A 16,515-nucleotide genomic window follows, 5' to 3' on the forward strand; every position below is an offset into this window, starting at 1 on the left:
TTAAAATAGAAAGCTACTAACCTGTGATGGACATCCCAGAGAAATTCCCATAAATGTTTAGATAAAATCAAATTTATTTTAAATATTTTGTTTAAAAAATTAATAAAAAAGAAAATCAAATTATACATCAACATTTTAGCATTAATGTTTTCAACTTAACATTTAAAAATTTGATTCCTATCATATCAACATTTAAATATCCACTGTACCAAAAATATTACATTTAACAATTTCAAGATTACGATATATTTAATGAGATTAAATCTGTATAATTAATAATAAAAATTAATATTTAAAATTTAAAATTTATATAAATAAGATTTGATATTTTTCATGTGGTGTTCTATTGTAATGTTTTATGTTTATATATATATATATATATATATATATATATATATATATATGATATATAAAGGTGATAAATACATTATTTTATTTTATTTATCTTTGTTTTTATTGTTTTAAATATTTAGTTAATGAAAATTAATAAAAATAATGTATACAAATGAAATTTATATTAAACATTTTTAACTATTATTTTTTCTATTTAGCATTATATAGTATATATAGTCGATATTGAAATAATTTATTTATGATTCATCTTCTACATATTAAATATTAATGCATGTTGCATTTATATTTGGATATACAAAACATATTTCAAAGGAATCTTTATATATAATTAGTTTTTCTATAAAAAAAAAAAATTAAATATTAACATATTTCTAAAGGACTCTTTATATATAATTAGTTTTGCTATAAAAATAAAATAAAATATTACATGTTTATTTATCTCTATATGGATTATTTTTGCTATTAATATTTACTAGAAATTTTCACTAAAGGTACAAAGATACACTGAAGTAATTGAACATGCCTATGATATTATTGCAAAAATATCACAACAAAATAAAGGTAACGACCTAAAGAATGAAGGATGGAGGGGAGGAAATGTGTTCAGGCTTGCAATAATGTCACACTGGTGTGGATGTCTGTTATATAAAAAAACTTGAGGGAATGGAGGCGAGGCTTGCAATAATGTCACACTGGTGTGGATGTCTGTTATATAAAAAAACTTGAGGGAATGGAGGCGAGAAAATGTTCAGGCTTGCAATAGTGTCACACTGGTGTGGATGTCTGTTATATTTAAATAAATTGGGTAGGTTAGGATGGAGGGGAGGAAATGTGTCCAGGGTTGCAATAGTGTCACACTTTGCAATAATGTCACACTGGTGTGGATGTCTGTTATATAAAAAAACTTGAGGGAATGGAGGCGAGAAAATGTGTTCAGGCTTGCAATAGTGTCACACTGGTGTGGATGTAGGATGGAGGGGAGGAAATGTGTCCAGGGTTGCAATAGTGTCACACTGGTGTGGATGTCTGTTATATAAATAAATTGGGTAGGTTATGATCTAGCTATAAATTGGTGGAAAAAAATCAAAATTAAGCCCACTTAATTCTTCAATTAAACATTTTGTATCATTCTACCTAAAAAATCATTTTACTGGCGAGACCAGTGTGATTGCGGTCGAGTAGGACCTGCGTTTACTGGCGAGACCAGTGTAATTGCGGTCGAGTAGGACCTGCAAGTGCTTGGGTTGATGGCAATACCTGCCCGGAGGGGTTGATGGTACTTGTCTGCCCGGAGTTGGGTTGATGGCAGCTACCTGCCCGGAAGGGTTGATGGTACTTGTCTGCCCAGATCTCCTCTCCCTAGAATTCTTGAGCTGGTTGGCCAGTGGGATTCTATGTTAGACCTGGTAAGGTCTCTATCGAAGAAACTGTCTGGATGTGAAAATGACTCGGTTTGGTTGTGGAAACCAATTCCCATGGGTTGGGAATTCTTTAGTCCATTGTGGTCTCATGGCTAAAGGAATTAACTAATCAGCTATATGTTATGTTAGAAATAAATTTTACATATAGTTGTGTGAAATGTGTTATGCACTTTTAACAGGAAATGAGTTTAATGTTCAATAAGGAGTAATTGGAAATTTTAATTCCTTTATTGTATTATTAATTTTATGAACCTCTTAGTGGGAGCTAAGACAGTTTTTGCTGGATGCAGTGATTGACAGTTTTGATGGATAGAGAGCTAGGTGCTCTTTTGGATGTCTTTAATGAAAATTCATGCAGTGTGCACGTGGGCAGTGATTTATCATTGGTTGATTAGTGTTAGTGCTCTTTCAGTACTTGTAAAAGTATGATCATTTAGCAATTGATTGATTGTCAAACATATTACATTTGACTCAAAATATAGTGACTAATGTGATTGAAACTGTTAGTCATATATTACAGGAATTACTTACCGTGGAGGAATGAAGAGTTTTCCACCCACTATTAAAAGGCTTACATGAAAGTATTCATGATTTTCAAGCATAAGATGGTAAGTTATGGTAAGTTGACACAAAGAATGGTTTATTATGAATGAATAAGGGCCAGGTGGTGGCGATTAGAAGTTGCATATTTTTGCAATTACGAATGCTTATGTTTATTGATGCTTATAACTGATGATATTTCTTCTGATTATATCATTACTATTTCGGTTATTGTCATTTATTGAAATGAAATCTTGGATTTTAAAAAGGAAGGATCATCTTTTTGTGTGGTTTAGATGGTAATACAATGAGTAAATCTCAAGTTCTCAATGAAAGAAAAACACCGAGGACGGTGTTCCTGTTAAGGGGGGGAGTATGTAACATCCCTATGCGTAAATTATTCATTTACGAAATAGTAATTCTTTAAACAAAAGAGATTGCGAATTAGTTTTGAGAACTAATTCCTGTTACCCTTAAAGCTGTCAATTAAAGAACGGCGGAGGTGGCGCTAATGGCGGCTTAGAATCCGGAACTGATTCTTGATGGGATCGGCAGTTGAATTGTTAATTGCATAACAGAGCTAACGGTGTGGGGGGTAATGGAAGTGTAACGGGAAACTACTGTCGAAGTGGACCCGGTAGTTCGGCATCTACAACTAGAAACCCCTCAACATAACGGGATTCGGGGATTTTTAGTATGGTGAAACGGAACAAATGTAAAAGCTGCTATTGAGCAGGGAATTCTTGATACACAATGGTCTTGCTTCCAGTCGATGGAGTGGCGGCAGTCAGCCATTGGGCATTTTTCACCTGCATTGAAGAATATTGTTGCCTTGTGTTGGTTGGGGAGTGGGTATCTCGTAGTTTTCATTTCTTGTTTGCAGATTAGCAAATTGTGCAAGGCCGCAAGCCTGTTATGTTTTTGGAATGATAACCTTTATATTTCAAAGAACTGCCGCTAACATGTTGCCCTGGAAATTACAGTCTTGTTGATTTAAGAATTTCCAGTGTTTGTAGTGGCACCTCTCCCCACAGAGGGTTGAACTGAAACCGCAATGGAAGTCTGTAATTGTGTTGAATATTTTCTATTATAACTTGTAGAAATTGTACACACAAAGTTTATCAACTAATGTTTTCTTGCGCCTGTTTTGATATTCGATATGCTGGGTAAGCGATTCGACAGTCACTGCAGTGTGAAGGCAGGTGTTCAATATAATCCAGGTGAGCGTGAGGTACCAAGGTTGCCTCTGATGATTCAGTCACTCGAGGAGGTCCTCGGTCTTGCTCTTGCTTCTTTTTGAGCCCAGGTCTATTCGTTATCACATGGTTTCGGACCTCTGATCGCTAAGTTTTCCATAATGGACAGCATTGTTTTATTTTGGATGGCTTGGTGGTACAACTAAAAAAGATAAGTTAATTTCTTGAAATATTCTTGGTTTATGTGCACAGAAAGATATGGTATTTTGATCCCATAGTATAGTTTGGTTATGATTGTCTGGAATGGCAAGTTTCCATGTATTAAAATATTGGAGGGATATAAGTTTTTTTTGGAATATTTGTAGCCTAAGATTATGCACATAGCATAGTAAAAGTTAAGTAGTTTTGTGTTTTTTTGAGAGTGTTAAAAGCTAAGTAGCTTCCTTATTCTTTGGAATAAACTACATAAGGTTCTTGCTAAGTACCCAAAATCTTCTTGAGGAAAGATGGTGAGACATGTACACTTATTGAGGACATAGTTATCTTTAATAGTTTCTGGAAAGATAACTATGTGAAGGAATGTATGTGCGAAGACACAGAACCAATAGTTTATTTCCTAGTATGTAAACTTAACCGTTGTGTTATTTGTTTTTAAAAGAAACACGGACTTGTAAACTAATGGTTAGATCTCTTAGAGAGAGATATGCACCAGTGTGAATAAGCATTGGGTAAAGTGGAACAAGAAGTTACTTGAATAGTGGTACTAGTGAGTTAATATGTTATGCTTGCTCATGCAGATGAGTAGAAGATAAAAGATCCTTCTTAAAGGTTGTTTAATGAATTATTGATAATGTATCTAATATTATTGCCAAGCTTGTTGTCAACAGCATTGACAGGAAAAGATGGCGTTGGTGTCAAAGGAAGGTGTATATAAATAAATTGGGTAGGTTATGATCTAGCTATAAATTGGTGGAAAAAAATCAAAATTAAGCCCACTTAATTCTTCAATTAAACATTTTGTATCATTCTACCTAAAAAATCATTTTGTATCATTCTACCTAAAAAATCCCTCAAATACCTGAATGGAATCTTTTAAAATACATAATTTAATGTAAATCACATCATATTTATTAATATGCTAGTATCAAGAATAGTGTAAAAGGCCATGCCGAAAATGGTTTGTTTAATTTAAATTAAATTAAATTTAAGGTGTCTCTTCCCCACTCCATCATAGGTATCATGGATTTTGAATATGAATCTCCTTAACCACATCCTAAAAATGAATGTATTTAGCTTTTATTTATGATATGTTTAAATTAAATTAAATTTAAGGTAGTATCATGGATTTTGAATATGAATCTCCTTAACCACATCCTAAAAATGAATGTATTTAGCTTTTATTTATGATATGTAAATAAATATTCTACTGTGAAATAGGTATCTGAATCAACCTATCTAAAACCCTTGTATCTTTCTTAGTTCCAAGATGAAGATAATTTATTATATTTTAATGAAGTAAGAACTATTTTCTTGTAAAAAAATTTATGACTTTGAGAATTGATATGTTGCATGAGCCTGCTTATTTATATTTTATTTTCAATATTTATATTTTATTTTCAATATCATATTATAGTGATTCATATTTATTTATTATTCTTAGTAATTTAAATATGTAATATAATTGTAAAAAGTAATGTTATCAAGTTTTTATTAATATAAAGATCTAAATGTGAAATTTTTTAAAATAATGATAATTAAAAGTGAATTTGATTAATTACAATTCTTTTAAAAATAAATTAAAAATAAATATATTTAAAAAGAAAATAATTATAATATTTTTCTTTTAAATTGAAATATTTAGGTTAGATGAAAGTAAGTTTTTTAATTGATGTGATAATATTTTTTTTTATTATGCTTTACTTTTTTTAATAATGAGTGAATTTGAAACAATACTAAACACTCCTCGCTCTTTATTTGAAGGAGTAACTACTAAGTATATGATATGCATTTATAGTTTGGAAAAATTTCATATTATTGAAATATGTCACATACCCCGATAACCTCGGGGTAAAAGTAGGGAGTTAGAATTTTTATACAATTACCACAAGTAATTAATCAATTCACAACTCCACAAATCATCACTAACCATTAAATATACTATGCATTAGTACATCAAGTAATTGCCATCAAGGACGGTAAGTTTCATAACCATTATATAACCTTTACCATCACTGTAATAACATAAACTGTTTCATGAATCCATGCATCCATTGCATCCATTTCTTAATATCCTTAATCATGTCAGATAATCATGCACTAAGATATTATGGTTGTCACATCAAATAAAGAACCATCATCATTAAGAACCCATCATTATCAACGGACACATAAGGCAATCACATCAATCACACCATTTGAACACGGATATACCCTGGAAACCCCGTAGGATGAAAACCAGCAAACGTTTAATCTTATTATTAAACGCTCGTGAGGGTTTTCACCCCTCACTCAATGGCTTATAAGGGATTCCATCCCTTAACCATTGTATTAAAATCTTTACAATGAATTATCATTAAGCTTTCACATAACTAGCTGAAAGCTAATATAATTTTCATATAATCTTTTATTTACATACCGCCACATGCAACATTCCTTGTGGCATAATTGTTCTGCAGCTTGAACTCATCTGCATGGACGAATAATCCTTTTCCTGCCAATGTTAAACATTACTTCCTTTGGCACTAACCGCCATCTTTTCCTGTCAATGCTGTTGACAACAATCTTGGCAACAAGATTAGTTACAATATCAATAATCCATTAGACAATTTCTATAAATGAACTTTTACCATCTACTCATCTGCATGAGCAAGCATCACATACTACTACTAGTACATCTATTCGGGTAAATTCTTGTTCTACTTTTCACACACATCTCTCTCTAAGAGATCTATCCATTAGTGTTACAAGTCCATGTTTTCTTCTAAAACATATAACACATTAGTTATGTTTACATACCAGGTAATAACTACTGCTTTGCGCCCTTGCACATGCATTTCTTTCCACAGTTATTTTCCAAGATTTTATCATATTCTTGCTAACATACAAAGAACACATACCCTTGCACATGCATTTCTTTCCACAGTTATTTTCCAAGATTTTATCATACTCTTGCTAACATACAAAGAACACATACTTGAAGTACGTATTCTCTTACCAAAAGAAGCTACAAGAATAAATAACTATGTGCCCACAAGCACCTTGTTAGCTAACTCCCTCAAGCATGTAATGCATTTTCAAAACATCAAAAGTTATCTAGATTCATAAAGCATTCAACACAAATTCCCATGTAATTTGTAGAAGGAAAAACTGCATAAACTAACATGTTTTCTTTACCAAGAAAACACATAAAATAATTCAGTCTTTAACTTCACCCATTAACACGTTCTCTTAGCTAAGAACCACATATAAAACAACCAATCTTTAACGCATGCATTATCATATTTGCTCTACCCAGAAGACACATAAACAATCCATCTTCTAGTAAAACCTCTGCATAACTGGAATATTGCACCTGTTCTTTAAACTCGGTTTTCAGAGTGTAAATATAATCTAAGGAACAGGCTCTTTCTCGCAAAGTCGCGGTTCCATAGGTTGAGACTCTTTAATCTACCAAGGCCATAAACACCTACCCTCTGTAGCTCTAAATCAACCCAAATCGATGCCATCAGAAACCCGGAAAAGTTCTAATGAGCCCGGGAAGGGACGCAAATAAATTTCCCTTATAAAAAGAAAAAGGGGCAGGCATCCCAAAAGCCAGAGCTGCATCCGATGCCCTATGGGCGGAGCCGGCATGGGAAGCCTTGTGGTCTAGGCGCACAATCAAAGTAAAATTTCCGGTGAATGGTCTCAACGCAGCTACAAAAAGTATACAAAACCCCACGCATGGAGGCACTAGATGTAAAATAAACTTGCATATACTGTCAACGCCAAATGAAACCCCACCTAGGAAACCCGAAGCTTTAATCTGAAGCAGGTATATAAGTGTAGAGACAGTAAGAAACTTACAACACTTGCCCATCTGTCCCGAATCGCCCACCTCAGCATCTGTATGTCAGCCACATCCACGGCCGCAGAACGCCGAAGAGCCAAGATGGTGTCGGCTACAGTGTTATGGCTGTCCACCATACAGAAAGAAGCCGTAAAGTCCCCATGGCTGGAACCTCTGACTGGGAAAGAAGGTGGAGTAGCAAGAATCTTATCAGACGAATAATTGCGGCGCATGATATTTGTCACCTCTTCCACATCCCGCAGTTCTACCGAACCGCCGTTCCCCTCGAGTGTAGAACTCCAATACACTTTTCTAACCTTCTCATATAACGGAATTGCGTCCACGCTTCTCCTTCCATACCGAGAATCGGTTCTCCATAATTAGTTATCAAGAATTAGTTACAAACTAATTCCTAACTTATTTCACGTTGAGTTAATTACGTGAATTAGTTACAAACTAATTCCTAACTTATTTCAAGTTGAGTTAATTACGTGAATTAGTTACAAACTAATTCCTAACTTATTTCACGTTGAGTTAATTACGTTTACGTGAGTTACGTTTACGTGAGGGATATGACAAAATGTTGTTCAGTAATAATATGAAAAAGAATTGACATGAATTTCTAAGAACTTTAGTTTTCAAGAAAAGGTGTTGAGGTTGTCTTGCGGATTAATGTTTAGATGGTTTGAAATAGAAGTATGCGATTAATATATTTCAAACTGATGACGTTGTTCAGTAAGAAAATGAAAAGGAATTGACATGAATTTCTAAGAACTTTAGGTTTAATGATATTAGCTCAAGAAAACGTGTCGAGATTGCCTTGCGGATTAATGTTTAGATGGTTTGAAAATTTATAATTATATTTATATTTGAGAAAAAAAAAATGTTTATATATTATACTATGTATTTTTTTCTTTTTTCTTTCTAACCGTTTACTTTTTGTATCATTTTGAAAAATTGATGATCTAAATAACTGAATTATCTCATTCACATTTTTCATCATACATTACAACAATCCAATCCATTTCGTACATCACTCATATTCATTTAAGAGTTATATAATACTTTAGAGGAATATGAAACAATTTCGGTTAGCTCATAGAGACGCATAGTAGTGGTTGTGTGTGCAAGACATCAATGTCTCTTTAGAATAAGACCTCCCAGTCTTGACTATTTTATATATTAAATTTCCTTTTCGTAATAATTTTGACAACATTAAACTTCTTTTCACTCTGTTACCATTTCACCTATGATTTTTCATTTGATTTGATGGAAAAAAATTCCATAGTTCACATGGAAGAACTTGGACGCAATAAACACTTGCAAAAACCTTGTTATTCTAATTCTGAGCAACCTATTTAATCTATCCGCTTAGATTTAAGAAGCATAAGACATTAAGAACATAGTTATTCTACGCAGCTACTCAGAGAGTCGTCATTATTCCTCAATAGGCACTTGGTCGACGAAAAGTTTGAATATCTGGTCCTTTACTTCCTTGTTCGATACGGATAGGCCGTCTCCGTATCTGAAGATGAATTGAACGCCTCGTATTATATTAAAAGAGAACTTCTTGCAGCACAATGGTACACTGTCCTCCTTGTGAAACTCCCAATTCAATTCCTGAAGGGCGAGATGAAGGAAGCCCTCGATTTTGTTATAAGCATTTTCCACGGTAGAATCAGGATTATCTTTAATATAACAACCTATACTTGAAGCCATCTCCCCGCGTTCCTTCTCATCCTTCATTGCAACAGTGAAAGCAAGTGCCAAAGGTGTGAGTGCGTATTTTGCAGACAATGTTATGCATCCGAACTTGTTTAAACGATCTTAAAATAAATGTAAATTTAGATGCCGAATACCTCAAAATCCTGTAAGTCATCAATAAGTCTGGACGTCAATTCTATGAGCTGCTGGATCTTAGAAGGATAATGTATTTGCTCCAGAATGTTGTTCGGGAGAAGTTCACCCATCAAGAGAACCGAAATCAAGTTTATAATACACATCCCCGTGGTACCATGGGCATTCTTTATGTATTCATTAAACGTAGGCACATGTGCAGTCGCTATCCATTCCGCTTCTTGCAGATAAGACTGAAGGAATCGCTGCCACTGAACATACCGGTTGTCAATGTCTCTCTCACACATATATATATGCTTTTCATTATTCCATTCCATAGCAAGCCTGGAACGAAAACAAAAAAGCCTAACCCTCCTATAAAATCACATATGTTCCTAAACACATACGTTTTCTTTCAGCATGGCTGTCATATCACGTCCTTGCCTTTTAGCAACTTCAACTGCCAATTCAGTCGCTGTATTGAAGAAAAACTGGATTGCAATTTTTATGTGCTCTGGAAGGTCATCCATCAACGAAACATCCCATCTGAAAATGGCATTAGAAGTAATGAGAACAAATCTTACAATTATATAAAAAGTGCATGATATATAAGCTTGGAGCATGGTGAGAAACTAGGAATAAATCAGTTGCATTCACCGTCTCACTCCCTCTGTGATAGTTTTTAGTTCTTCCAACGTTCCGTGAATATCATAGAGGTCATCTAGAACAGTTGCGACGGTTATCAATTTTGCGAAGGCTATTCTGCTTTGAGAAAACTCGGGCTCGAAAGTGCATGTATTGGCCCAAAAGTAATATTCCACGTGACGCCTCCTATAGAATTTCACCTGAGCAACTTCTGAGTCTCTCCACCACCTGTGCAGAATCCCCAAAATTCATAATCAGAATGCCTTTCTTTCTGCATAACATTAGCGAGCTTTATTTTCGGAGAGACGTACGGTGACTGAATTCTCAAAAAGAAAATAGTGGAAAGAAAAGATCTACCTGCGGAGGAATTAAAGTCTCCGGTAATAGTTAACACATAGATAAACTATCATAATTTTACTGTGTAAAATGATTACTTTTAATTTTATAAAAAAAATATTTTTTCATCTTATTAATAATTAAAAAAATCATTATTTAATAATATTATTAAAAATTTAATGTATAAACTGAAATTTCTAAAATAAGGAAATCATTATTTAATAATATTATTAAAAATTTAATGTATAAACTGAAATTTCTGAAATAAGGGTTTATATTCTTTAAAATTTGATTAAAACAATTACCAATTGTAAATATATTTAGTTTGTTTAAAAAGTTTTGGATTGAATATGAATAAATATATTTTAAAATAGCAATTTAAAATTTATTATAATATTTTAAAAAAACAGCTAAGATCATAAAAATTATATATTAAAATATTATTTTTTAAGAATAATAAAAGTATTTAAAATATTAATAGTTTTTTGGTTAGTTAAGTTGTTTTAAAGGTTTCATTAGTACATGGAGTAGTAATTACATAGGTTCATTTAAGTGGTCAAAGTCACTTTTTTTAATATAGTATAAAAATTATATATTAAAATATTATTTTTTACAACTAATAAATGTAAATTAAAATAGTAATGTTTTTATTTATTTCTCAAGTTGTTTTTTAGACTTGATTTGTGGATTGAGGAGGCACGACGTGGGGTATCTAAAGTCACCCCGATAGTAGTGGCCTAGGTCACACCAAGTTAACCTGTCTAGTCCTCCTAACACATGGCACAACCACCCTCCTTAAGATTTGATTGTTGCCGTCAAAGTCACCCCGAGATAGTAGTGACCTGCGCCAGGGCAGCACCAAATTAACATGTCTATTCCCCTAACACACAACACAACCATGATCTTTAAAATTTGATTGTGGTCGTTTGTTGACAAGACCCATCCTCAACTACGTGTGTTAGTAAGACTTTTGACTAAAATATTAATAATTTAAATTTAAAAATATTATAATATTATTTAAAAAATAAAAACAACATTAAAAACTTTCATGCTCTAATTTAAAAAATAAAAAATATTTATATTTTAATTAAATTAATAAAAAACTTGAAAATATGGAATAAGGAAAAGTTTAGGAATATAGAATAATTGGAGATAACTTCCTCTTTGTGTAGCAAAATAAACTTTTCTTGAGAATGATATTGGGGCACACTATTCTTCTCACTTTTAAAGTCTAAATATCTTTTAAAACTCAAAAAATTATAAATAATTTTAGTTATAAAAAATAAATTATATTTTTTAATTCCTAAAAATTATAAATAATTTAAACTATAGTTAATTTCTATTTTAAATAAAAGAGTAATTTTAATTTCTTTTTTAAATAAAAGAGTAATTTTTCCATCTAATTTCTAGGTTCAAGGATGTAAAAATTATATTAAATTCATTTTATGAAAACTGAAGTTAAACATCGTGACATTATCGACTGTATTTAAAATAAAAATTAAATAGAAGAATAAGCAAAGAAGCACGCTGTATGAAATGAAAAATAGAGGTATTGATTACTACCTAGTAATAAACTGTATTTCCTTCTGATGTATGCTCTGCAAAATATTGAAATCCAATTTGGCTAACTCCATGATTTTTTGGTTGATATTCGACCTTGAAAAAAGTTTGGCATAGGAGTTTAGTATGCAATAATAATTGCTGTAATTTGCAGATAAAATCAAATGTATTTAATTAACATGGCACCGTCGTACGTACTTGAGCCACAGACGGTTTTGCGGGTATATTTCGATAAAACTACGAGCCTCCCATCTGGGCGTACTACAGTACCATGGAAACTCCAACGCGTACTTGACCTAAACAACAGTGATCATGTCAAATCCTCTATAAACAATGGACACCATCCTTTTTCAATTTCAGGTACCCTAAAAATGTGTTTGCTATTTACCTCTTCCAGAAGGCTTTGATCTACGTCGGTGACTTCCCCGCGTCCAGCCAAAACTTGATTTAGATATTCTCGTGTGAATGCCTTCGCCTCTTCCATCACTTTTTCTCCGGGAAATGAAATTTCTGAAGCTCGAAGTAACGACAGCATGCTTCTCACTTCCTTATCTCCACTGTAATTGCCGAGAAACTTCCCGTTTCCATCCTTGAAATTCTCCAACACACCTGCTTGGTAGGTTAGTAATATAAGTACCGAATTAAATCAAGGAAAATTTTCAGGAAATAAACAAGATTAATGCTTCTTGATGGTTCTCTATTTGTAAAAGAATTGAACTAATGTCAGAAAACTTATCGGAATTTCAAAGATGCTTTCCACATTTACTGAAAAGTAACAAAACACCTAAAATCATTAACAGCAACCCACTTTGTACGGTTACACTGATATATTCAAACACCAATCCAATAAAAAACAACTGCATCTAATACCTTGAAAATTTCCAGACAAACAAACCTATTTAATGGATGTTATCCATTAACAAATTCCCTACAACAGTAATTACATTTGAACTAAGTTAACCATTTGAACTATTTCACTTGGTACTTTCCGACCACATTAAAATGGTATATTCTACCTTAACATGCAATGTAAAATCAATAGCGTTTATACCACCTGCTGATACGTTATAACGATGCAGTCGAAGAGCCCGAAAACCTAAAGCTGTAGTGTAAAGATCCTTGCTGAGAAAATCTCTTGATCCCACCGCGATACCCTTTTCGTTCCAATATCTACTCAGCTCAAAACAGTCAGCTTTAAACGAACGAATAGAAGACAACCCCAAAGTATCGATGTGCAGATATATGTAATCGCTAAACTAAATTTCTTCACGTCTTTGAAAACGACTAACCTGTAAACGTAATCTAGAGCCGCCATTTTTATTTCAGGTTGAAAGTGTCGATCAATTCCAAGGCATTCCAATGTATCTACTATCTGCAGACGTTTGATTAAATCGTAATTGTTATCTTCCATTTCGCTCAAAAGCATATGCTTGATCTCCTCAATAAGCTTTCCAGCGCGTTCATAATATCCAGGTGCCTGATTCCAGTACAATGGAATTAAAATATATAGATCACAAAGATGGAGATATCATGGCACTGATAGCTAACAAGCCCCCAAAAATATCTAAAAGAAAGAGCTACAAATATGTGACTAAAAGCAAAGGAAAGAGCGGATGACAAATCTACAAATCGGCCCCATGAGAGAGAGATGGAAAGTATACCCCATAGGGCGAGTTCAGAGAAAGTATGAAGTCATCGTCCCACACGTTTCCGTGGTAATTGGCAGTGCGTCGCGGGATGGAAGACTCATCGCTGAATTTGGTGGAATCAGAGCAAGAAATCTCAGCCATAGCACTACACTTTTGCTATGCGATTTTATTTGATGAATGGACAATAGCCGCTCGCTTCTATATATATATAGACTTGTGCGTATGAAGTCAAAATGCATAAGGGAGGAAAAGATCCCCACGGGAGGAGAAGATTCGGATCCTTTGAGTGCAAAATGGTCAGAATTTTTATTATTTCCAAGAAAAAACCCCGTCGAAGATTTGAGAAAAGACGAATGAGGGAAACGTAGAATCTTAGATTACATTTCCAAGAAAAAACGCCGTCGAAGATTTGAGAAAAGACGAATCAGGGAAACGTAGAATCTTAGATTACACGTTGACACAGTGCGAAGACAAGCATTATTTTCCAGCAAAAAGGCCGATGGTATATTGACGAATATTCTTTTAAATGCTACCTTTCACCTATATATAAATTACACTATATAATTTTTAAGACCAAAATATATATTTTTTACTTTTTTCAGTGTGTTTCGTGTGTTGCTTATTTTAATTTGTTGATTAATAAGTAAAGGAGTATATTCCTGTTATTTAGTATATTCCTATTATTTAGGAGTTCTTTGGATTTACATGTTTTTTATAATGGTGTATAGTTTATATATTTTTTCAAGCAATTGATTACAGGCCTAAAATACAAATATATATATATATATAGATATTTGTTTTTATTTTTATTTTTTATAAAACAATAAAAATATTCATTTTTTATCCAATAATAACGAGTTTAAATTAACTTTCCATAATTAATAATGGAGAATTTGATTTTTTACATGGTTAATTATTGCGTCAATAAGATCATCATTCCACGAAGAGATGTTGTAATGCCTCCTATGTTATTGGGCAGAGAGCCTCTCTACAATCCAGTGTATAAGGGAGTCCTAGTGTATGTATATGAGGGAGATGATGTTGTCACATAACTTAACGTTAGGTTAAAAAATATTTAAAATATACGAAGGAGATGTTGTCACTTATGCAAGAAAATCATTTTTACTTGAATTAACTACGTTGTGCGAGAACTATAAACAACAATGAACAATATGTTATATTGTACAAAACATAGTTAATGAACAATATGTTATATTGTACAAAACATAGTTATGATGGTAGGTTGTAACTACCAACAACTTTCCTACCAAAGTTACGTACAATATACAAAGTTTACAATTTATAACATTTTGGGAGTTGCCTGGTTGCCAAACAAATCGTCCACCAAAATTGTGCATCTTGCCCCAACATTAGTGGGACCTCTGCCCTTTCGTGCACTGCCCCACACAACGTGCCCCACCTTTCCGCAGTTTTCCAAAACATATAACTTGCCCATGATGCTGCTTGAATGTGTAGTCTTCTAACAACCCTACAATCATTGTTAAGATTATATGTTTCTGCTTGAATGTGTAGTCTTCTAACAACCCTACAATCATTGTTAAGATTATATGTTTCTTTGATAAAATGTTAGAGATTTAAATTAAAAAAAGTTAAAATATAAGTATGTTTATAAACTTTAAATAGAAAAATCTCATATATCAATATAATATTTAATTTGACCCTAAACTTAAAATTTAATTATTGAAAATAAAAAACCATATACCATAACTCTCTCTTTAAATAAACTTATTTTTATAATAAATATTTATTAGAATTTACAAATTTATTTATTTTTCTATCTACTATTTCTATTATTAATATTTAAATTGTTACATGTTAATTCTATACTAATTATAAATCTTTTGAAATATTTACTATTGAAATAAAAATAATATTTTTATATATCCATTTTAAACTTTTATATATATTTATATATAACACTGGAATATTTTCTTTTTTTTTAATACACAAAAATATTTACATATATGTTATTTTTATTATTAATATTGAAAATGTTACATGTTAATTCCAAAATGAAAATGAATAAATTATAAATTTCACTAAATAATATCTACAACCTATAACATTTAGTTGAAACACAAAACCATAAGTTAGCAATAAGATATTTTAACCTAGAAGTTACTAACTTGTGACTGACATGCCAAGTAACTTCCCATAAATGTTTAGATAAAATCAATTTTATTTTAAATATTTTGTTTAAAAAAATAATATAAAAAAAAATTCAAAATCACCATCGACATTTTAGTACTAATATTTTCAACTTAATATTTAAAAATTTGATTCCTATCATATCAACATTTAAATATCCACTGCACTTAAAATATTACATTTAACCATTTCAATATTTGATGACTTTTTTAGATTACGATATATTTAATGAGAATTAAATTAGTATAATTAATAATAAAAATTAATATTTAAAATTTAAAATTCATATAAATAAAATTTGACATTTTTCTTTATTTTAATGTTTTGTTTATATATTGATATATAAATGTGATAAATGAATTATTTTATTTTATTTATTTATGTTTTTATTGTTTTAAATATTTAGTTAATGAAAATTTTTCCACATTACGATATATTTAATGAGAATTAAATTACTATAATTAATAATAAAAATTAATATTTAAAATTTAAAATTTGTATAAATAAAATTTGACATTTTTAATGTGGTGTTTTATTTTAATGTTTTGTTTATATATTGATATATAAATGTGATAAATGAATTATTTTATTTTAATTATTTATGTTTTTATTGTTTTAAATATTTAGTTAATGAAAATTAATAAAAATAATGAAATGTAAAGTGAAAATAATTTATATACATATCAAATTTGTATTAAACATTTTTAATTATTATGTATGTGTCTATTTATTTTTTCTGTTTAACATTATATAATATATAG

At 31.4% G+C, this 16,515-nt stretch overlaps 1 protein-coding gene across 1 annotated transcript; it reads right to left on the reverse strand.

The window, feature by feature from the left end:
- Positions 1-8,996: 8,996 nt before the first annotated feature.
- Positions 8,997-13,726, reverse strand: LOC149192848 (delta-selinene-like synthase, chloroplastic). Its single transcript, XM_089406461.1, has 10 exons — positions 13,598-13,726; positions 13,226-13,413; positions 12,991-13,106; positions 12,325-12,545; positions 12,135-12,232; positions 11,940-12,032; positions 10,053-10,268; positions 9,803-9,941; positions 9,419-9,667; positions 8,997-9,299 (listed from the first exon to the last, which is right to left on the reverse strand). Exons 1-10 carry the CDS (start codon positions 13,724-13,726, stop codon positions 8,997-8,999), a joined length of 1,752 nt encoding a protein of 583 aa, XP_089262587.1.
- Positions 13,727-16,515: the final 2,789 nt, after the last annotated feature.

Source organism: Pinus tabuliformis, chromosome 2_2 (assembly GCF_031772625.1).
Source record: "Pinus tabuliformis cultivar Carrire ecotype Pingquan chromosome 2_2, CPIR1, whole genome shotgun sequence".
Lineage (NCBI taxonomy): Eukaryota > Viridiplantae > Streptophyta > Pinopsida > Pinales > Pinaceae > Pinus > Pinus tabuliformis.

What these genes read in the sequence shown, in the direction of transcription:
- LOC149192848 (XM_089406461.1), bottom strand. Translation starts at nt 13,726, where the DNA reads ATGGCTGAGATTTCTTGCTCTGATTCCACCAAATTCAGCGATGAGTCT. An exon ending in CAAAACCGTCTGTGGCTCAA is followed by an intron (nt 12,033 to 12,134) that starts GTACGTACGACG and finishes ACTTTTTTCAAG; the next exon opens with GTCGAATATCAACCAAAAAA. An exon ending in ATCACAGAGGGAGTGAGACG is followed by an intron (nt 9,942 to 10,052) that starts GTGAATGCAACT and finishes TGCCATTTTCAG; the next exon opens with ATGGGATGTTTCGTTGATGG.